The 22,074-nt window shown below is 35.5% G+C and overlaps 4 protein-coding genes across 11 annotated transcripts in view; 3 read left to right on the top strand and 1 right to left on the bottom strand.

Annotated features, from left to right (window-relative positions):
- The first annotated feature begins 24 nt into the window (after positions 1 to 24).
- Positions 25 to 2,624, top strand: LOC113491756 (28S ribosomal protein S22, mitochondrial). The gene is made up of 7 exons (XM_026868913.1): positions 25 to 224; positions 310 to 539; positions 636 to 760; positions 1,146 to 1,203; positions 1,491 to 1,699; positions 1,901 to 2,081; positions 2,363 to 2,624. The coding sequence occupies exons 1-7, from the start codon at positions 113 to 115 to the stop codon at positions 2,576 to 2,578; spliced, it is 1,131 nt and encodes a 376-aa protein (XP_026724714.1). The 5' UTR covers positions 25 to 112; the 3' UTR covers positions 2,579 to 2,624.
- Positions 2,625 to 2,845: 221 nt separating this feature from the next.
- Positions 2,846 to 8,990, top strand: LOC113491759 (MORN repeat-containing protein 3-like). Its single transcript, XM_026868924.1, has 5 exons — positions 2,846 to 3,037; positions 3,161 to 3,224; positions 3,621 to 3,868; positions 5,004 to 5,191; positions 8,865 to 8,990. The coding sequence occupies exons 1-5, from the start codon at positions 2,893 to 2,895 to the stop codon at positions 8,970 to 8,972; spliced, it is 753 nt and encodes a 250-aa protein (XP_026724725.1). The 5' UTR covers positions 2,846 to 2,892; the 3' UTR covers positions 8,973 to 8,990.
- Positions 8,952 to 17,223, bottom strand: LOC113491758 (calcium release-activated calcium channel protein 1). 8 transcript variants are annotated; one of them, XM_026868920.1, is made up of 4 exons: positions 16,886 to 16,974; positions 16,247 to 16,332; positions 13,599 to 13,755; positions 8,952 to 13,190 (listed from the first exon to the last, which is right to left on the bottom strand). In XM_026868920.1, exons 3-4 carry the CDS (start codon positions 13,734 to 13,736, stop codon positions 12,660 to 12,662), a joined length of 669 nt encoding a protein of 222 aa, XP_026724721.1. In that variant the 5' UTR covers positions 13,737 to 13,755; positions 16,247 to 16,332; positions 16,886 to 16,974; the 3' UTR covers positions 8,952 to 12,659. The 8 variants fall into 8 exon arrangements, with proteins under 8 accessions (XP_026724721.1, XP_026724718.1, XP_026724722.1 ...); XM_026868917.1 differs by having other exon boundaries at positions 13,599 to 13,751; XM_026868921.1 differs by having other exon boundaries at positions 13,599 to 13,748.
- Positions 17,224 to 17,566: 343 nt separating this feature from the next.
- Positions 17,567 to 22,074, top strand: part of LOC113491757 (mitogen-activated protein kinase ERK-A) — a 39,010-nt gene continuing 34,502 nt past the window's right edge. Inside the window, exon 1 of the mRNA XM_026868914.1 lies at positions 17,567 to 17,960. Within this exon, the coding sequence (XP_026724715.1) occupies positions 17,833 to 17,960 (128 nt within the window). The 5' untranslated portion in view covers positions 17,567 to 17,832. The remainder of the gene's footprint in view (positions 17,961 to 22,074) is intronic.

The raw sequence follows: 22,074 nt of genomic DNA, 5'->3' as shown, positions 1-22,074 counted from the left end.
CACCTATAGGCCAACCACTAAAGTACGACAGAAGAAAAACTAAATAAACATTTGCGTTTGTAGGTTAGATTTATAATAATCCAGGAATCGTATTTATTAAAGTTATTTTATAATGTCACTCATATTACGCAAACTAGCTCGTAATAATCCAAGAAACATAGTAACAGATGCACAAATACTTGTTTTATCATGTCGCAAATTGAGTATAGTTCCATCTCTGTACGGTAAGACTATTCACGTAACTAATCACAATAATAAACGCAGTTTTCGGCAGTGGATATTATACTCGAAGTTTATTTAATTTCTTAGATGGTGAACAGGATCCAGCACCAAAGTTTTTCTCACCAAATGTTCAGGTTTTGTTGAAACGTTTAACTCGGCCAGACTTTAATAAAGTGTTTCGCAAAAGAACGAATCATGGACTGAACATCCTCAAGACCCCAACGTACAAATTTCTAACAAATGAAGAGCTTGAAGAAGAAATCGCTAAAGCAAATGAGAAGGCTGATAGATTACTGCAAATGCCTCCAATTGTGAAGGTAAGATAGGTAGTGGCTTATAAGAAAATGATGTGTATCGTGTTTAACTCACAGTGTATTTTTAAGTAGATTACTAAACTGCATTTTGTGTTTCAGATTCAAAAGCATATTGATGATGTTCTATCTAAAGATCCAGCTCTTGTGGGTTATGACACTGCAAAGTATATATTCACTGATATCACATTTGGTGTAGCCAATGAACACAGATTTATTGTTGAAAGGTATTCAGTTTTGCTATTAGTACTACTACTAATGACTTCCAAATATGATGGACACACAACTAAAATGATACTTATGATATCAATCTCACCACTGAAATGAGAACCTCTTCATTTTTTAAATTGATTAAACAGACAATGATTTATACAGAACTAGATGTATTAAGAGTTCACTTTTAATTTTAGAATTGTAGTGAACCTTGGTAAAGGTCCAGTGTGGTTTGTCCAGCAATTGCCTGAAATTATTTTAATTTTTGTATTGGATTGGAATAGGCTTACAAATGGTAGATGTTGAGAAGCAGCAACTTAAAAACGTTACTTTAGGTTTTAGATTTAAATCACTCATAGTTCTGTATCTTTATGTTATTTGATATTTCTTTATCTTCAGAGACCCAGATGGTGTTCTTCGTAGCTGCGATCATGATGTCAGAAAAAGATTAAACCAGGTAATATAAATATGTTGTACTAATGAGTATTTGCCATAAAAAAATCACATTACACACATACTGCTCATGTACTTCATTCACTCCAAAATAAAACTGAATAAATTACAAGAATTTTTTTTCAATCAAACTTGCTTCTCAGTATCTTTGTATTTAAAATCCCTTATTAAGTACACTTACTAAAAAAGGCAAACGAGACGCCGCACGTCAGTAACTCGGACTGAGATAATATCCAAAACACGCCTTTAGTGTAAAAAGCCCTGAAGTTTCATTAGAGCCTCTAATTCCAGGTATACTTCCCGCTTCATGGCCGTAGACTACGAGAACCAGTCATGTTCGCTGACCCCGAGAAGTTTAACAGCCTGCTGGAAAGGGAGCAGTACGAGTTCGTGTTGGACCGTGCATGCGTGCAGTACGAACCTGATGAGCCGTCCTACCAGAGGGTCACCAGTATCACATACCAACATCTGGACAGCAACAGCAAATATGAACTCTTGAGGTAAGGATTACGAAAAGTATAAAGTGTAATTCAATAGTATTGTACCGTTTTAAATAGCTACCTAAAATTGATAACTATATGATGGTTGTCAAATGCTAAATCACCATTAAGCTTCACTTTGCCAAAACCCGCGTCATTGTGAACGCACCCTTACGAGGCGGTTCTCAATAGAAAGTATCAATTTCAATTCGATAATTCCAGATCGACTCGTCACTTTGGTCCCTTGGTGTTTTACCTCACGTGGCACAAGAGTATGGACAACTTAATGCTGGAGCTTCTTCAGACCGGAGCGGTGCGGGAGGCGGCGTTACTGGTCGCGCTGAGGCAGGACTTACAAGGAGATGTTGTGAACAGTGAAGTGGCTCAGGGCTTAGTGCAGCAGGTGAGAATAGACTGGAGAAAATGCTTCATGTCGTTAACTAGTGCAAGTCGTTTGTGCAAACTTTTCTCTCATAAAAGGAAGGTGTGCTGAAGTCAAGGCAACTGGATCCGTTATTGTAGTGTGACTTTTTTATATTGACATTCTTTTATACGAAATTCTTGTATAATAAACACAGGCAGATATTAAATGCGTTTCGAAGTGTTCCTAATTCTCGATATTACACAGTAAACCAATTTTTTTAAGCCATAAATTCTTAAGTTTAAATAAAATGGTATTTACAGATTCTACCCACACCAATACAACTAAAAAAACCGGATCGTTTGACTGAAGAAGACATCCAGATCGACACAAAATGCGTGGAATGTATAGAAAAGTACATAGTCAGCAACTCGGCAATGAAAAGCCAGCAAGAACTGGCCTTACAAGGCTTCAGGGAGAACTATCAGCAGCTCATCGAACTCAGTAGGGGCCTGCAAAAGGCCCACGGAAATGCGTAGTGCTTATAAACGAATAAGAATTAAATAGTTAAGAGTTCTGTTCTAAGCGCGTTTTATTTTTTAATTACCTTCATGACTTCCTACATATAACTTAAGTACTTAAAGATAAATATGATGCCTTGTTTGAAAAATCGCTACGCTTCTACGCTACCCAGATAATAGAACTTGTTTCTAAATCTAGAGTAATATAATCTTTTTACTCATTACCTACTTATACCCCAGTTTTATAATCTGTGATCAAAAAACATAAAAAAAAACATATGTCATTTTAAATTGTTAAGTCATTTAATTTTTTATGGCGCTTTTTTTTAATAATGCCTTTTTATAAAAAGCCGCGTAATTTCATACCCCTTCTAAAAGCAGCTGAAAAGAAATCGATCAAGAATGGTCTCCGTCATGCCATCTTCACGTCAAGGTTCGATCGTTATGTTGGTGAATGGAAAAAAGACTTGAAAGAAGGTAGGAGGTATTTTTGAACATGTACTAGTTTTTAAAGAGATTCCCTTGAGTGCTTGCCTTATGCAAACTTACATAATCGCGTTCAGGCTGCTCGAATTACAAGAAGTCATAATTTGTTCACAGGAAAAGGAACATTTCTTACTATCGATGGCAAGTTATACGAAGGTGACTGGTATAAAGGTTACAGGTGTGTTATACAGAATTTTCATAGAAACGCTCGCAATTTACTGAGCATCCAGGCATCTCAGGCGTTTAGTTAGAGTATTCCAGGCCTTTAATTAACTCTAATACAGGATGTAGCATAATAGTCGCAGGACCTGAATTTTGAGTTTAGATCGTGACTCGGTGACAGCACGCAACCCAGACTTGTGTACCTATGACAAAAATAATATGCTGGCTCGTGCTGGATGCGTAGAAATGAGTGATGTAGCACGACTTGGGAGGCCTTTGTTCTGTTGTGGAACGCGACATAGCCTGTCGCGTTCCACAACAGAACAAATTTAATTTATTTAGGTTAATTGATGCATGCGTCGATATGTTTACCTACTTCAAGTTAAAATTACGGTTAGGTACTTTTCTGCAGACATGGTTTTGGATTGCTCAGTCACCTTAATACAAATGGGACCTATACCCTCGAGTACCGCGGCGACTGGGTGCGAGGCAAACCTGAGGGTATCGGCTGGTGGTACTACGAAAACGGTGACGTTTTCCTAGGGTTCTGGAAGGCTGGTAAGAGGCACGGCTTCGGAACTATGTGGTACACAGACAACACTGTCTATGTGGGCTATTTCAGTGAGGGCAAGAAGCAAGGTTTAGGGCTATTGGTTCTTGGTGAGTATAATTATTATAATATCCTACATAACAATATTCAGCCTGTGAGTCATCCTCTGAGAGTCTGAGTAGAGTTTTAGCCAAATAGTCAAATGACAGTAGGAAGCAACATCTTTTTCGATTCAATGACGAACCGCTCCAAGCAGAGAGTCCAAGCCACTATATTCGTCGAAGAGAAATGGCCTTCCCACGGATTTGAAGACTTCTAAACATTTGTTATCCATTCTAATTGTATGTTCTACTTAGTACCTAATTCTGACATCCAGGTTCAGCCGGACAGTCAGGCTATTTGATTTCGTATACCGTGCGGCTTAAGTTTTTACACCGATGCTTATAATAATTCACTACAAGTGGTTGAATGCCTGTCTGACCTGAATTGAAGTCTGTCTCTGATAAAATATAGCCTGTTTCCTTTTCTCAATTAGTTATTTTTATACGGAAACAAATCCTTTCTGTTCTTGAGTACGGATTACCAACTTCCTATGGTAACTAGATTTTTATTATCGACGACCTGACAGCTGACCTCCAGATGTCCATTTTCATTAGATCTGTACTGCTAGGTCAGGTTCTTAGCTTAGGTACCTACACCCATATTAACTTATAATGTCTTTATTTGTTCTCTGTGAAGTAGTAGCTTAAGTACCGACTCTATTTAATTTTAGTTCCCACGATGTGAGCGATACGCACATTGTTTATACAATCTTTTATTATTTCTATAAGTAGGTACTCGTCGACTGGCACACGCTCGTCAAAATCTTGGAAGTATGTTTAATTTCTGTCATCACAGTTATTGCTGTTCGTGATTGAGGAGGAACAGCTCAGGAGTATAATGAAAATTAATTTTAATTCATATTGTATACCTACCAAAAGCATCCGAAGAACTTTGTTCCAGTAAACAGATGACCAACCAATTTTTCCATTTCTCTTTCTCATAGCTTATTTTGTGTTTTCTTTGTTGTTTAATTATTTTAAACTAGATTCTTTTGAACCTTAAGCCTAACAGTCGGTATGCCGGAATTCCGTAACATTACCTACTACCCACTCGGCTACATAGGCAACATATTATGTGACACAGGGTTTTGAATGTCAGGATTAATCAAAAGTTTTAACCTTTTACACACCGTTCCGTTCGTAGAAAACGGTAACCGCTACGAAGGCCATTGGGAGAACGATTTGAAGCACGGTTTCGGTCGGTTCTACCACATTCACACCGGGCAGCTGCAACAAGGATGCTGGGTCGAAGGCATCTGCGTCAAGTCCAAGATGAGCGACATACTCATACGCCAGTTTTGCGACCGGCCGACACAGTACCCGATACCACCGGTTAGTAACTTCTTGTGTTAAGATATAATTGTGCTCAAATATGCGAAATCATCTTGACAATCATTTAAGATATTTTTGGCTGATTTTTTAAATCATTTACGCAAGCAACTTCAACAAACTACCCCGGGCTTGGCAACGCGGGGTGGTATGCGATACCCTTGTCGGAGAGACAATATCTATATCTAAGTTTGAATAACTTTTTCCTATGAGCTTTAAAAGGCTTAGATTAGTTATTGAGGTAGGTGTTCTTAATTTAATACTCTTTGTAAATTTTAAGTTCTATACATAAAACTCCCTTTTTTTAGACTCAGATAAGTCCTAGTATCATCCCCTCAAGTAAATTTCAGCTACAAACATGTTTATTAAAATACCTACTACCTACGTGTAAAAACAGTCGGACGCATCACATTTATAAATTGATTATTTATTGATTGATTATTAATTGTATCTCATACAATTTCGTGACGTATCTCAAGTCCAGAAGGTAATGCTGAGATAAGTAACCACGTGACCGCTGTTCAGTGTTGACATAACAATGCTTCGGTCCAGTAGGTATTGTTGCTAGAACACAATGACTGATACACAAATATAACAGCCTGTTTTAGTCAGGTGTTAGAACTATACATATTAATGTTTCTATCATGTTATATCATAGGATGCTTGACCTTGGTTATTGTTCTTTGAAATTTGGACTTTGTTTTTTCGCTGGTATACGTCATTGGCTATTGGATACGCTAGAAGTATTCACTGGTAACCTTTATTACTGAAACTAAGCATTAACAGATCAATCAGTTTTTGGGTTTAGGTCTCTTGCAGCTGTCTCTACACTTCCCTGTCTCTAGCTTCTCTTGGCCAGGTTTCCTCTTCCACAGGGACCACAGGTATAGGTGGCACTTTGTAAGCTGCTACTATAAGGCGGTATTCGAATTTATCCGCCGTGCTCTAGCGTAGCTCGTGATTAAACGAAAATATAAGGTAACAATTATTATGGCTGTGTTACAAGAATGTTGCTAATCGTTATGTTACACATTAAGTCTAAAACAGTTAGGATTTTGCTAGTAGGTAATTTGCTTAATAACTTTGAACACAATGCTATGTGAGATCTCGATAACAATGTTTTGGTACAATCAACAAATCAGTAGGTGGCAGATCGCCTTATTATTTCCTTGCTCTTTAGCTGTTTATCGCTTGTCTAGTGATTTGGTTTTTCTAGCCGGGTTTTTTAAGTCTCTATTTACATATTAATGTCAGAAAATCTTAAGTAGGTAATTTGAATGCGCGGATAGCGCAGTGGTAAAAATCGCGCGACGTATAGGTAGCGGGTTCCATCCCCGTATATGACAAGCATTGGTTTATTTGGTGTAATTTACCAATGCTTGTTCTAAATCTGGCTGTTTCGAAAGGGAAAAAATATACCATCAAATAAACACATTCCGCAAAAGGGAATGTTTCATCTTCAAGTGTCTTGTCAGAATTGAACCCGCAGTGCGTCGCGAAGTTAGGTAATTCGGTGGGTACGTGGCAAGGCTTGGCTAAGTTTTCCTTATGTTACACTTTACAAAGACTAGTCACTTTGCCTCAGGCAGCGTGAAAGCCTTTTTTAATGTCTCGCATATACCGGATTATCAATTTGTAGTCGTATCAAACGTTATTCATTTCCGTGAAATTAAATGGCGTCACAAGCTGACCGACGCAAGGCCATGTTGTAAGTAATAATAGAGGTGATGTCGCAAAACTTGTTTTATATTTTCGATTATTGAAATATTCAAGTTTTATTTAAGTTGCTTAGTAGACGTGTGTTCTAACGTTATCAGAGAATTCATACACACTTAGTACAACTAAATGTTGACGGTAGAATTATCGATTGGAATATATAAAAACGTCCAACAACAACAGCATCGCACTTAGTTACCTACTAAGTATTTTTTTCCATATCCAGAAAGATTGCCACTGTTTAATCTTGCTTCATGTGTCCCACATCTGGACCAAGGCCTTCTCAAATCCTTCCTCGATTCCAAATCTTGGGCCACTTGGAACCAGCCCACGCGGTATGCGTTTCGATCATGCCGCCACTGCCTATTCTATATTCTGTACCACTGCTTCCTAGGCCGCGCTGTCGATCCGTTGGTTTCCATTATAAGTGACGTATGCCCAGCGGTCACAGTCCGTACGGCTGACGTGACTCACTCAATCCTACTTAGAAATGGAAAATAATTTAGTCTGAACATTGCGAACTGGCCCATTACGAGCACAATTGTCTTCCCCTAAAGATTGCGTAAAGTAAAAACCCATGAGAACTCCTATGGCGCTAACGTCATAATATATAACTTTGCCAGTTTTATAGATAAGCCTTGTACTTAGATAGGAAGGCACTATACCATCCATGTTTACCTACTTGCACAGTATCATACGATAACATTGTAACATATTTCAAGAGCGGTATCACTTTAAATGTTAATAGGTTAAAAGCATTGATGTGACAATCGTTTCGTACATGCGGTAGCTGTAATCGGATAATCCAAATGAAGAGGTATTTTATTGGTAAGAGGAAAGTTCTCCTTTTGAATACCTACATAACAGTAGGTAATTTTAAAGATGATATGACTTTAATTCGAATCAAGATTTTATTGAATTTTAATATCTTCGATATTATCGATATTATGGATATTCTCATCCAACCATTGTCTTGGGTTGTCCTTGCCTAAAATCTTCTAAAACTGTGTCGCGATAATCATGCGACAACGGTAACTACAATCAACTTGGGACAAATTAAGAGTTAAGGTCACAAATTTGTCCTATACGAGGAAGTTTAAAACAATTGTTTTGGCCTGACTCCACACGTTTGGCCTTCAAAAATACCTACCTACCTCATATTTACTTAGGTACTTTGTTTGTTTATTCACAATTTCCGATGTGTCTTCAAAATGAACGGCGGGATTTTTTTACCATGTTTGGCTGTAGTTCATCTTTTTGGCATATTCCTCTGATGAACATCCTTTTGGAGACTCTTGGAATCTTGGTGCGAGTTAGATTGTCAAGTTCAATGTTTGAGATTTTCAGTAAAAGCTAAGGAAGTACTTTTAGATAGATACTCTTAACAGAAAATACCCGCATGAAACTAAATAGGCATATTAACATTTTATTCCAATATAATTCAAGGTTTTTCCACATATTATAATAATGATAGAAAACGATTCAGAACACTCAATTTGTCGCTACTCGCGTTGATAAAGTTAAACATTATGTATTATTAATAAATTTATCATTTTAGTGTTCCGGGACATTAAATCGTATTTTGGAGTAGCATTTTAAATTTGGCAATTTAGCTTGTCAGTTACGAGTTGGACAGTGAAAATCAGTCCTAGCTTTAGAAAGAATAGACAGAACCTATGTAAACAATAGGTACAAATGTAAAAAACAATGCTACAGGATTTCCTCTTCAAAGTGACGTAATATGTTTAGCCAGTCATGGAACTGTATTTCGCCTAGCAGAGTAGCTTTCACGTTTAAAGCTCATAGTATAAGTTGGTTTTTATTTTAAAGTGAAGTATGAATGAAATCAAAAATCCAGAAACCCCATCAAAGGCTTGTTACTCTCATACTTAAGGCACCTGCTATTAACAATGTTTATATAGGTATTTATAATATATTAAAATTTTATTTTGAATTGCAGAACGAACTGAAATTCTCAAAAGCTATATTGGAACACAACGAATTTTGGTTACAACAAAAGGCAGGGGATATTGATAAAAACCTCAAGTTCTGTATCGACCAAATGTAATGTATATTAAGTGTTTTACAAGATCACTCAGTATAACAACATTGTAAATTATTCTTACAAAATTCCAGTTATTTTAAATGAACAATTTATAATTACTTATTGCTAAATTACATATTAACAGATTTATTAATGTCATTCATTATTATATCACAGTACTTATTGGATTAAGTAATAAATACAGTCAATATCATATTATTGCTATCGTGAGCGGTTTATTATAACTGTTTAAAACTCGTTTTTAATTGAAATAAGGTACGGCACTATATTGCACTGGTGTCAAGTAACCGATTAACGGCTAATGACAATTTTGTTTTATCATGCAAGGGTGCGTTAATTGAGCGAAAAATACAAAATGCGGGACAAAATCGTGTCTTTTTGCGCTATCTATGCAAACGTATCCAGATTCCGCCTAGTTTTGTTGAGTTGTTCTTTAGGGTTCTTTCATTTCATAGTAGCAATTTCCAGCAGTCACTTACTGTCAATTAAGTAGATCAATTTTGTGACATGATAAACAAAATTCAAGAGACTCGTTTATAAGATTATATTATATGTATTAAAAATCGCTTATTTAATTGACTTATTAAACGTGAATTGTAATCTCTTACCGTGATTATTTGAGGTCGATCCCTTATCTGGTAAAAAAGGAAGAAATCTCTTATTACATTTCAATAAATCAAATGATGTGTAATATAGAGTATGTTTTAAATATCGTTACCGACAAACTCACTTATTGATAAGAAATGACGCAGCGAATGAATCATAGTTTAAACTTATTTTTAATGTTTTTTTTTGCATTTATTTTGTAGTAGTTGTATGTACAAGTTATTTTATGTTCGTAAATCAAATATATTTTTAATTTAATTTGTATTTTATTGCATTAATTTTATTTATATTCAGTATTAGACCAATAGCTCAAATTCTTGCTATGGGCAACTTATGCCTAATTCCGCAACATCTGCCTAAATGATAACTGCCAATAAACCACAAGAATTAAAAGCACCGTTACTTCATCGTTATTTGTGACGCAACATAAGTTGTGATGGCCTGCTTAATGAAGTAGATAGAATTGATCATTTTACCTAGATTTCCTTTGCGTATCTATAGAAGGATACGATTCAATATCTAATTCCGAACAAAAACAAGTGGCAACTTACAAAAAACATTGCTACCTGACGAACTACTATCAAGACAATTTCACTCGTAGACCTATCAATAACTCTTGTAGGAAAATCGGTATGGAAATATTTCAGTAATCAATATTATCTCTAGATATTGCACGTTAAACATATTGTAGAACACAGGTAGTTATCAACGTCGTGACGATATAATAGTTACTTGTGAAACGTTTACTCCATAAAATATTCATGTAAGACGTTACTTTGTATTCTGCTTGTGCGATAATCGATGTTAATTGCATCAAAGTAGTAGTAGATTAGTTCATCAGATATCTAATGATGAACTAAATCTTTCACAAAAACAAAGTAGACCAATATTTTATGAGTGAGCATAGACAAATCAACAACAATTTATTTTTTAGTAACTTTCGGCACGGTCTTTTGGCCGAATCCAAAGAAAGAGAAATTGACGATTGAATCAGCAAAAATAAAGAAAATTAAACCACGCACTATCCACCGCACTAATTAGGTTATCAAAGATTAAGTAGCTTTGTTTAGAGTATTCGCTTCGGTCTACATCTGGATTTAAAAATATTGTTTTATCAGAAAATGTGTTGGGAGGGTGCTTCACGGTCACGTCTGTATAGCCAACCGAACACCAATCGACACATTAGGATCGTAACAACGCTTTTATGTCAAAGCCATAAGGGTGATAATTCGAATTTATTCTTTTCATTGATTTCTGGTTGACGATACTTGTAACATAACTCCCGTGGCATTTACGGTACATTAACTCTGGATGAGAGGCCTTAGTATGAACATGTTTGACGCATACGTGCAGTCATGTGTTAACGTTGTTGTAGAGAAAATGTCGACTCGGTTGGTGGCATTGAGTCTGTGAACTTCTCAAGCTCATGGTATAATAAAAATATTTTATTTTGCTTTTGCGACCTTGACTATTTGTCCTATCGGTCGACTAATCTAGTCCAGATAAAGATGTGTGCTTTATAAACAGATATTGTGTCCTTGTGACTCTTTAGTTACAGATCGGAAGATAATTGAGAGTAAATTGCAATTCATATTTGTACTAATAATCATATTTAAATCGATGAAGCCTACCACTTATTCTCGTCAAAATTGTGACTTCTTCACAACCATCGCTTGTTATAATACTTGTATCTTGATTCTTCGTCATGAATATTGTTTATGGACATTTACTTTTTTATGATTACATCCCTTTTATAGATGATGTAGATGTGGGCTATAAACATTTCTATTATGCTTCAGTAAAATGGTATTATTGGGAATTCAAATAGAAAAGAATTGTCCCCGTAACTAAGAAATGTTAGAAGGAGGACCAATAGAATCTATTTAAATTCATTAACTAAGAATATATTTATAGATTTATATTGATAAGTATAGAAAATTATATAATTTTACATTTCAGAAAAGGTCAAGGATTATAAAAAATAAGATGTAAGTCATAAAAATATAAATGAGGCGGAAATTGCACTTGGCGGGTACATTGAAGCAAGCAATAATAAACATCTGTTGCTCTTACAAGTGAAATATTAACGAAAACGAAAACATTTTCGGTAGTTGTCAAAGTTTATAACCGCTCTAACCACTGCCTGCACTTTAACTTAAGCCCGTTGGCGTTGTAAAAGCGAGACACAGCTACATATGATATATCGCACCGTCTCACTTCCACAAAGATCCCATGGCTCGCATGAAAATAAACTAAATTTTTACCGCGTTTTTTGACAGTTAACATCAAAACATCTGACAGAGCATTTTTTCATGCTTGCAAAAACTACCCGCTTCGTCCAATACTCAGCCTTATGACTACTTATATGAGTGTACATGTCAAGATTACTACCGTCAAGTGATAAAAATCTACAATTGTATTTACAGAGATTCGTTAGTCATACTTAAGCTATAATTTACTCGTGAATTCCTACATAACCTGTATTTATATGAGATTAAACGTGAGGCATAAATTGAACTGCTGCCTAAATAAATTCGTATGACTGTAAGTTATAAAAATAATAGACTACAGTTATTGGCGGTACACATTTGTGACGTAACTTTTCCTTCGACAAATCAACAAGGTGGAAGATCAAAACTTGGAAGCCCTCGGCTCAGAAAACAAGTCATAGATCGTCAATCTCCTGGAAATATTATTTGACCTGACTATTTGCAGACTTTTCTATGAAATATTCTCTAGTCCTCGTAATCTTTAAACAACCGCCACAATACACGTCACTTGAATAAGAACATTTATAAAGAGCACCGCTAGAGGGCTATACGTATGTACGAAGCATTGCGCTGAACGCATCATTTAAATTTCTTCCTCCCATCAAATCTTCACTAAGTAGCCAGAAGCCCTGAAGTAACATAAATGAGCAATAATGGCGCCCATTCACAACTGCTCACATACATATTGGCACTCGATAAGTACAATCTTAACATAATCTAAGTACATAACTTACCTAAATAATCAATGGTGTACACTCACAAACAAAAGGTATTAATAACATTCCAAAAAGGACATGGACACACACGTCGACTATCACACGATACGACTTTGGTCAAGCAATGTTAAATTATTCATACGAGCATCGTGATCGCCCATTTCGATCTGTTCTTTGAGCAATTCTAGTTCCTTGATGCCCGTAGCGGTCACTTCGTATTTGTGCCTAGCTAACGACATGTAGAAATGTATGGCGAAGGCCAGGAACACAATCATGACTGGAATGAGCACGACGCAGGCGGACCACGCCGCCGTCGGACTCAAGTCGTAGAACTTGACCCAGCAGAGGATAGCTATCTCTATTAGGAACAGTATCAGTCCGAGCAGCGTAGAGAAGGCCCACGCTATCTCGATGTACCAGTGGAGTCGCTCGTGCGGCGACTCGTGCACCAGGGATATGCTGTGGAGGTTGCCGACGGCTTCGATGTTTGGCAGTATGCACGTGCTTATCATTAACGCTAGCATGTGAACAGCTACCAACAGGGTGGTACATACAGTGAAAGCTACCAGCATTTCATTAGGCACTTTTGTGTTTTCAGGCGGATTTAGTTGCACCTCCACCATGGCTACCTGTTGACAATTCAGAACTATTTCATTGACATCCAAATTGCTTTTAATCTTTCATCATAAAGTTGCGTTCATATATTTGAAATTTTATCAAAATCCGACCTTGTTAAGGTAAACTTCGCTACAACACGAAACTCCATTAAATTCGAAGAGAATAGGAACACACTTTCAGGAACATCGACATTTTCTTTAAGATTACTTCATCACAAAGTTAGGACATCGACTTTCGCCTTAAGCAAAAATCGTCTCCAATTACATTCCAGATTGTGAACATCAATTTGGCGGAACCATTAAGTTATCGCAGAAAATACAGCTACGTTACTACAGCGTTAACGATATTAAGTACTAATGGCCGTGACTCGTCAGTTTGTTTACAAGCGGAGCGTGTTTGATAATATTTTTTGATCGTACCATGGCAAAGCCGGAGAGCAGGGCTGACGTCTTGCTGGAGGCTTTGAGCTTAGCTCTGCTGAGCTGAAGCTTCCTCCATGACAGGTAGGCGGGCGTGTGGAGCCCGTCAGCCGACTGTATTGGAGTCTCGCCCGACATCGCGCACCTATGCTGCTGCCAATATCAATAACATTCACATTTTATTCCTGGACTAAATTCAGATCTGATTTTATTAGCGGATTGATTTATAGATCCAAAAATGAACATTTAATGGGAAAATCATGTTTCGGCATTTAGGACTATAATAGATTAAAGTAAGGCAGTTAACGAAATGGTTAAACGGGACTGTCACGTTACTTGTCTAATCTAAAATTGCTCTTAATATTTGCTCAGCGCTAAACGTAATTCTCTTACCGGAAACTAAATAATAAATGTAATACAAAATAGTGGTAATAGGATGGTTACACACATATACACAATACGAGTAACAGACACAAATTACTTGTATGTTAGACACGATATTTAAAGTGAAATTATTACAAAATACAATACACAGAACATACACCACCAAGTCCACCAAACACGTGTATCTATCTATATGCCATAACAACTTCATGATATCACCATTTTGAAATAGCCAGGTAATATGGCTATTGTTTAGCTACGTTTACATTGTAAAGCATGTTTTTTAATACGAATGATTACACTACCTATTCAAACCTAGAATTTTGTAAAACCACCACCATCTTAAAAATATTTTGGCAGAAAATGCCTATTGTTATTTAGGCAATCTATACCTTTAAAAGCGACAGTACCTACTGCCTGCCATCTTAAGACTAAACTAATGTTAGCTTATATTAGAAGCAGCATTCTTACCATTATTGACATTTTAAAAGCAAGACCTGCAAAATTAGATTTTGGAAAATTTTAAAGACATTTTTTTAGTTCTAGATACATTAACACTTATTAGGCTATAGAGAGACGATCCTTTTTTTTATTGGCGGACGGGATTTTACGACTTAATGAACACTACATGTTCATGAAAATCCCGATCGAAGTTATTCCTAATGGAATTGCGTTCAGCTAATAATAATTGATTAATTATTATTATAGCACTCTTGAGAGTTCACATTGAATCCCTCAAGATTGTAGATGTTTGGGAACAGAGAGGCTGTTGCGAGCTCCCTGTGTCTCTGTATCTCTAAAGATTATACTTGATATGGAATAGAGACGCCGCGCGCCGCTACGGGCAGTGTATAGCACTTCAACATTGACGAAAGTCTGACTTCATAGTGCCTACAAGAACTGATCAAGGAGTTCCTGATGTGAAATGTGAGACCAGTGGTTTGCGGACTAGAATTAGATACTTCTTTCAAACATAACCAGGTGTACTACTAGTTCATAACAAGATTTGAATTCTGACAGCAATTAATGAAGTGCACTTTATTTTAATAAGACGGTCCAGAGTAATGGCTTCGGCACACGTGATAGTACTATCGTTTCGTTTAGTTTGTAGTCAAATATTGTTTTTAAATTGCGTTCATAAACCGAGTATATTCTTCTTATGCTCGGAAATTCATAACGTGAATCGTGAACGTGAACGTAAATCGATTCACAAATACAAATAAACATCAAAATTGTTTACCTTTTTTATAATATCTACCTAACAAATGAAATGTGGTATAGAACTTGTTCATTCAGCTTGGATATAGTGCTCCCTTAGCAACAGAACTGACCTGAACTGTTGCATAACTACTGTATCACTAACCACACAGTATAATGCCAACTGAAAAGTCATTAATGGATTATCAATTAAGATGCATACGAGTCGCTTGTATGGGCATTTGATATAAAGTGGCTTGAAAATGAGCACACTCAAATTGACGAAATAATTATAATTGGTATTAGTATCTATTACTGTTAACTGTAGGAAAGTTCCTCGTCTGGTATTAAAACTTGTCAATGTCTTTTTCCTAGAAAAGTAAATTAAAGATCTAAACTAACCTAGACAAATGTTTTTAGGTATATTAATCACCTATGAAAAAAGAACCCATATGTATAAATTAATAACTACAAGTGATTAAAAGTAAAACTACCTTTTTAGTTTCATGCTGTCTCTACCACTTTAAGGTGTACTGACTGACTCTTAGACATTTAAGACGTCTAAAGTTCATTTGAGTTTTGGTTAAACAGTTATTTCAGAACACCGCATCTGTTAGCAATTGAGAAAACTTTTGGCAAAGCCATTCACTGGGTAGAATTAGAGTTTTTATAATTCTGGTATATGGTAAGTCTGTTTAAATGTTATTTATAAAACTGCCACCATGCCCTAAGCTGGGTTATTCATGTGTCACATCATTAAAAAATAATTATGAATATGAAGTTTTGCAGACTTTTACCCTGGTGCAATCTTTTGCCAATTTTACACCAGAGATGAATTTTTATAAGAGTGAAATTTACATAACCATGTTACTAGTTTATTGGTTCAATATTTTTAATGAAATAATATGCTGTTTGCCTGTTTTAAGCATATTATTTTAAACTCATACTCAAATCAAAACTAGTTTTGGATATGCATATTCATAAATGATGTAACACATGGCTAGCCTCAAAACATGGGACTGCATCACTTAAGCCCAAACCCTAAAAACATCCAAATATAAACTCACTGTGGTTAGAATATGATAAGTAGAACTTCCGCTTCAGTGTGCCACAAAACTGATCAAAATGCTCGCTAAATACCTGTCATCCACTCCTTCACAAAACAAAATAAAAAGAATTATCAATAGGTAGGTTTAAAAACACACATTACATGCCGTGAGTATAAATATTTAAAAATAGTAAGCAATATTAATGATATAGAATATCAGTATTGTTATTTTTATTTAATACACTGAAAGTATAAAGGTTATGTATATTAAATGATTAAATAGATAACACATAGGTTAGCAGGTATATAATACATACAATTTCAACAATAACAACAAATACATAAATACCTGGGAAACAAAATGTAGCAATCCAAACAAACAAAGTCAAATACCAACTAATAATAAACCAACAAGGTAAAAAAATAACAGAAACAAAACTACATTCACATAGTTCTCACTATCATTAAATTACTTTTAGTTTACTATAATGACAGATCAAACAGTCTCACTACATGAGCGTGTGGACTGCGGCGCACAACTACACGACTGCTTCACTAATAAAACAGCCAACTAGTAAACAGTAATTACAGTTGTCATTGCAATCAAATGATGGTTAACGAATGTCTACATACATACATGTAATAAGTTATATCATACCTTGCTTGATTTTGGACACCAATTATTCGACGAACCGTATTGACCGCCGGGCAATGCGGAATGGTAATTATTTCCAACTGTACTAGCTGACCAAACCGACATACCTAAGTTATTTGCACAATAGTCCTTCGATTAAAGGCGACGAGGTCACTGTGCATTTAAAAAATGAAATCATATAATTGATGTAGAATATATAAAAAACATCACATCATTTGTTATTTTAAATACATCAGTATGACGTTTTCATGTGATTTTAGAACAAGAATTGTGTATTTTTTTGGTTTTATAAAAACTACAGTCCAAAACGTAAACGTCATATACAAAACGTCAATGTTGTCAGTTTCGCTAATGTCATTGTCAAAGTCGTTGTGTTATTTCCTAGAGGACGACATTCTCAGTATCTTAATGATTGGGTGGCTTTATAAGTAAACTAATTATTTTAAGTAATATTTTGGGGTAATATCTCTGAAAAAGTTTTAAATTCAATTTTAAAGAATTAGAAATCAGTGTTTTTACTTTAAACTGAAATGCTTACAAACTATAAGTAGAAGAACGAACAATCGTGTTACTTCAATACTATCTTCTATCTCGTTCTCACATACTCGATTTGAGTGTGATGTAAGTATATGGTTGAAAAGACACATAAGTCTCAACATGGAACACACTGGTAGAGATGGAGAAAAAATCGAGTTCATTTTGTAACGGTACTGCGTCTATACGGGAGTGTCCATGAAAAGTCGGGCAAACAGGCTAGCGAGAATGATAAGCAAGTGACAAGTGGACGATTTGTTCGTGTAGTGGTTATGGATAATGTAGGTCGATTCATAGTTTGTTTTGGCAATTAATGTGGACTATAGAATCGGCAATCTGGTGTCAGCCGTGTGTAAGGAATTTATGCTGAACTCAGTATTGTTGCCGTTGGTTAAGTGGCTTCCCCCTGCGTCGCGATGGCTGAGGCTGCAGGTGCCGCGAGCAGTAATCCCAACGCGGAGATCATTCGGGGCCAGGTGTTCGAAGTGGGGCCCAGATACACTAATCTGCAATATATCGGCGAAGGCGCCTATGGAATGGTTGTGTAAGTACAAAAATATTGAGTTACGCTGTAATCATTGAAGCTTGTGTTTGATTGTTGTTAAATTGTTATGTGACCTCATGCCGAACCGACTTTTTTAAATATTGATAATATAGTAAAGTTTATCCATTGTTTCTGAGCAAGGAAACTTAGTTGTTGACAAATGGGTTGTCTTTTTATTAGTTTCTTGTTGACTTAAAACTTTTAATTTTCAATTTATGTGATAAGATATTATATATAAATATCTGTAATATCTGTGAGCTTGCTTAAACCTTGTAGTCATTGTTTTACAATGGATAAAAATCTGCAGTTAAAGTGACAAATCTATTTTAAAATGGTTAGCTGTCTGAGTTCATAAGTAAATTCTGAATGTAGGAAGATTCTTGTGATGTAGGTTAAGGGCATTTTCAATACATCATCATAAGATTGGAATTTTCCAATGATGTTGATGGTATCAAAGTCATTTTAAAATAAATAATAATCTCCCAGCTTGCAGCAGTTAGCACCAGAACTTTATTAATATTATAATTTCTTCAATTACCAACAATATAATATTTGATTAATTAAAAGTCCTTATAAGTTTTTTCATTGTTATTCACGGTAGCCTTGTATTTTTATATTCAGATAATTTATAATTAATAAACATTAATATGTATTCAATTGTTTGTCTTTAATGTCATTACAATACTGATAGCATATGATAATGCATATCAATTCATCAATTTCATGTAATCTCCTTGTAATGAATTATGCATTGTATGCCTGCATAGTAACAACTTGTATTTCTTTCTATTAACTCCATAAAACAGTACTTATTAAAAGAATATTTGTTTATGTAACTATTGCTGGAAACAGTTTAGATGATCCAGGTTGCCGCAGAATTCAGATTACCGTTCCTTTATATAATCAATATGTAATTAAATGCATAACAATGGGTATTTGCAGTTATTATTAATGTTTAAATTATTCTTAATTTTAAATCAAGTTCCTGGCAAAACCTCATACATATTTTTTTGTCAGGTTTGAAGGTCATTTTTCATGCAAAGGACATTTAGATAAGAAAATGTTTAACAAATTGGACAAATCTCTTTTATGTGGCATGGCCTTGTAGTATATCCCCTATGCTTTAAAGTACATAGATAAACTGGCAAAAGGTATTTGACGTAGCATAATTAAAACGCCAGAAGGGCAACTTTTCGCGGCGTTTTATTTGCGGGGAATTTTGGCGGGCGGGCTAGAGATGCGAACATGTCTGGCTGTATATCAGACATGAGTTATGTAAGATGGCGATGTTTGCAGTAACGATACGTTGTAGGTAACTAGGTAATCAAATTAAAAAGGTTCAGTGGAATCAGTGGAGTAAATGCTTGCTATTTTTAACGCAGGTACTAACCTACGCTAATACGCGCAAGGTCAAAGATGTACCTTTATTTTCTTGCTACATAACTAAGAACAGGTTCAAGGTTAAATCACGTATTTAATTTCTTAGTCTGCTGATTATTTTCGTTTGTTATCGAATGATCAAAGAACTATAGGGTACACAATTTCGAGCTTCCGCCCGATGTACGATGGCAGGTGGAAGGGCCAACTGCAGATGTTCACGATACAGTCTGTGCAGGATCAAATATGATGGAAGCAAAAAAACAAAGAATACATTCTAGTCTATTCGGCTTGAGTTTCGAACCTGAAATGATTATCTTTTGTAACACAACATTACGTTCATTAATGCACTCATTTACCTAGCTATGTCATTGTTCCCAATTTTGCCCACTGTTGGTCACGGGCTTGAGTCTTGACGCCCGCGCATCCGTCATCTAGGTGTGTCACGTTATAACGTCATCAGTACGTTTCTTTGGCTAATTCCGATAAGTCCTCGTGTACCTACAATTTACTTTAAGTACTACCTATCAAATAGATACAATTTAATCAGAAAATCTTTATAACAGGCATCAAACAGTTCTTTAAGGTCAATTGAATCGTTGCTTCCATTTCTGGACGTACTGCACTGTGTCAGATTCTACACCTTTTATGATTCATATGCTGATAAGATTACATAAGTAGTATACATGGTAGTTAATGTAGGTATGTATTACGAATTTATTTATATTGATAACAATTTGTTTGAACTGGTATTTGCAGTACCTACATGTGGCTATTTAATGGATTGTCGTTTTGAATTGATCGTGAAGTTATAAATATGACATCAGAATACGGATACGGATAAACGACATATACCTACAATACACACGTTATTTATAGTAAAATTCCGGAAAATGTCTGATTGTAAATTAGAACTCGGTTCTGTTGTTTAATTCTTTTTTAACACTATTTAATTCGCACTTTTAGCTTCTCGATATCAACATTGTTAAATGGTGCTTTACTTCACATAAAGTCTTTTTATCAGTAAATGTCTGTTTGTTTTGTATTTCTTGTTTATTTATCCCGGATTCCCGGCCATAGCATTTAGCTAGTACAGAATTATACCAAAGGGAAGTATGCCTATCAATCAATTGCAAAGTTATTCAAGGTTTTATTATATTATTGTGTAAGAAAAGCCCGCGCCCCGTGGGGCCGGGACGTAGTGAAAAATAGCAACTCCATAGCGGTAGTAGCTGGTTAAGATTAGACCCAACGAATAAATAATACTACCCTACGTCGGTATAGCCCCTATTTTTTTGGTTATACTATTTTATTTATAATAAAATTGCGTCTCAACACAGGTCCCATCAAATTTATACTCAAGTCTTTACCTTCGTGTCCATCGTATCAATCTATGAGTAAAACAAATGTGTGCTAAACAAATAGCTTTGATTTCCAACTAAAATAAAGCACTTTTTTGCAATGTTCCCAAGTAAAATTGTGTATGGGTACCACCCTCCTAATCATAAAGTAGACGTTATACCACTAACATACACTAACTACTAGTTCCACCACATATTTGGTTATATTACAGTATCAATATCGATTAGACACGAAATTATCGTAGCAGGTTGTGTTTGACAGTAATTTCGTTGCCTAATTGTAGTCATTATTTATGGCATATTGATTTTAATTGGTCAGTATTGTCTGGGAATGGACATATTAGATTTACTATATCGATTGAACGTAACTGTCGTTATGTTGCTAAGTACGTAACTACCTACCTATGCTGCATAGGAAAATAATTTCATTTAGCCTAAAGAACACGTCACATGCACCAGAGAAGTGGAACTAAACCTAGCTATGTTTGCTTTAGATTTAAGCTTCAGGTTTCATCGCTTAGTTTTCGCTTGCTGCTACACGGTTTTGGCCATGTCGACCGTAGAACACAGGTACCAGTTTTCCGACAAACGGTACGTGTATGAAGTCGCCTAGTCATTCCGTATTGTCTTCTACCACGGAACGTATTACAAAAGTCTACTTCCCTATATTTCATGCATGCTACTGAGGAGTACAGAGTACGTACGTATAGAGGAAAATAAAATGTTGCGAGAGAAACTATGTATGTAAATCTTGGTTTCATAATTATATTCCTTTGTATTTTTCTGTGAACGTGTGTAATTTAAACCACAATTGAAATTCAAACACATTGTGAAAGTTGAAATAATGCTATTTCCATTTAAAAAATAATAAGTTGCAAGAAACAGGTAGTTGAGGTAAATATTATAGTTATAACATTTTTAAAAGAAAGTTAATTTATGTTTTTTGCCCTCAGTCTCGCTTTTCAACCATACATTAACTTACAGAAATAAAATGTGCTCGGTATGGAATTCTAATAGCATGGTCAGTATTTGGGTGCTATGGGCGATTTATGCTTCAATATTTGCTTACAGAACTTAACAAGAAACCTTCTGAAATCAATTATTATTAGCCATTAATACCCCTCGGCAAAGATCTGCCTTTCAATTTATCCTGGCACATGGCTTACAGTGGCCAGTCAAATTAAACAACAGCAACTTTACGGCAATGGTTACAGTCTCAGAAAAGTAAACCTGCTAAGTTTTTGGCTAGCTACAGAAGAACAATGACATTCTGATGTCAAAAATACATTATGTTGATTGCACGCAAGTGACACAAGTGGACTAAATTAATGTGACAAGGAATGAAGATATTATTAAGGAATGAATGGAAAGATTTC

This window comes from Trichoplusia ni, chromosome 3 (assembly GCF_003590095.1).
Source record: "Trichoplusia ni isolate ovarian cell line Hi5 chromosome 3, tn1, whole genome shotgun sequence".
Taxonomy (NCBI): Eukaryota; Metazoa; Arthropoda; class Insecta; order Lepidoptera; family Noctuidae; genus Trichoplusia; species Trichoplusia ni.
Note: the sequence above shows the minus strand (reverse complement) of the source record. Positions and strands in the feature narration are given on the sequence as shown.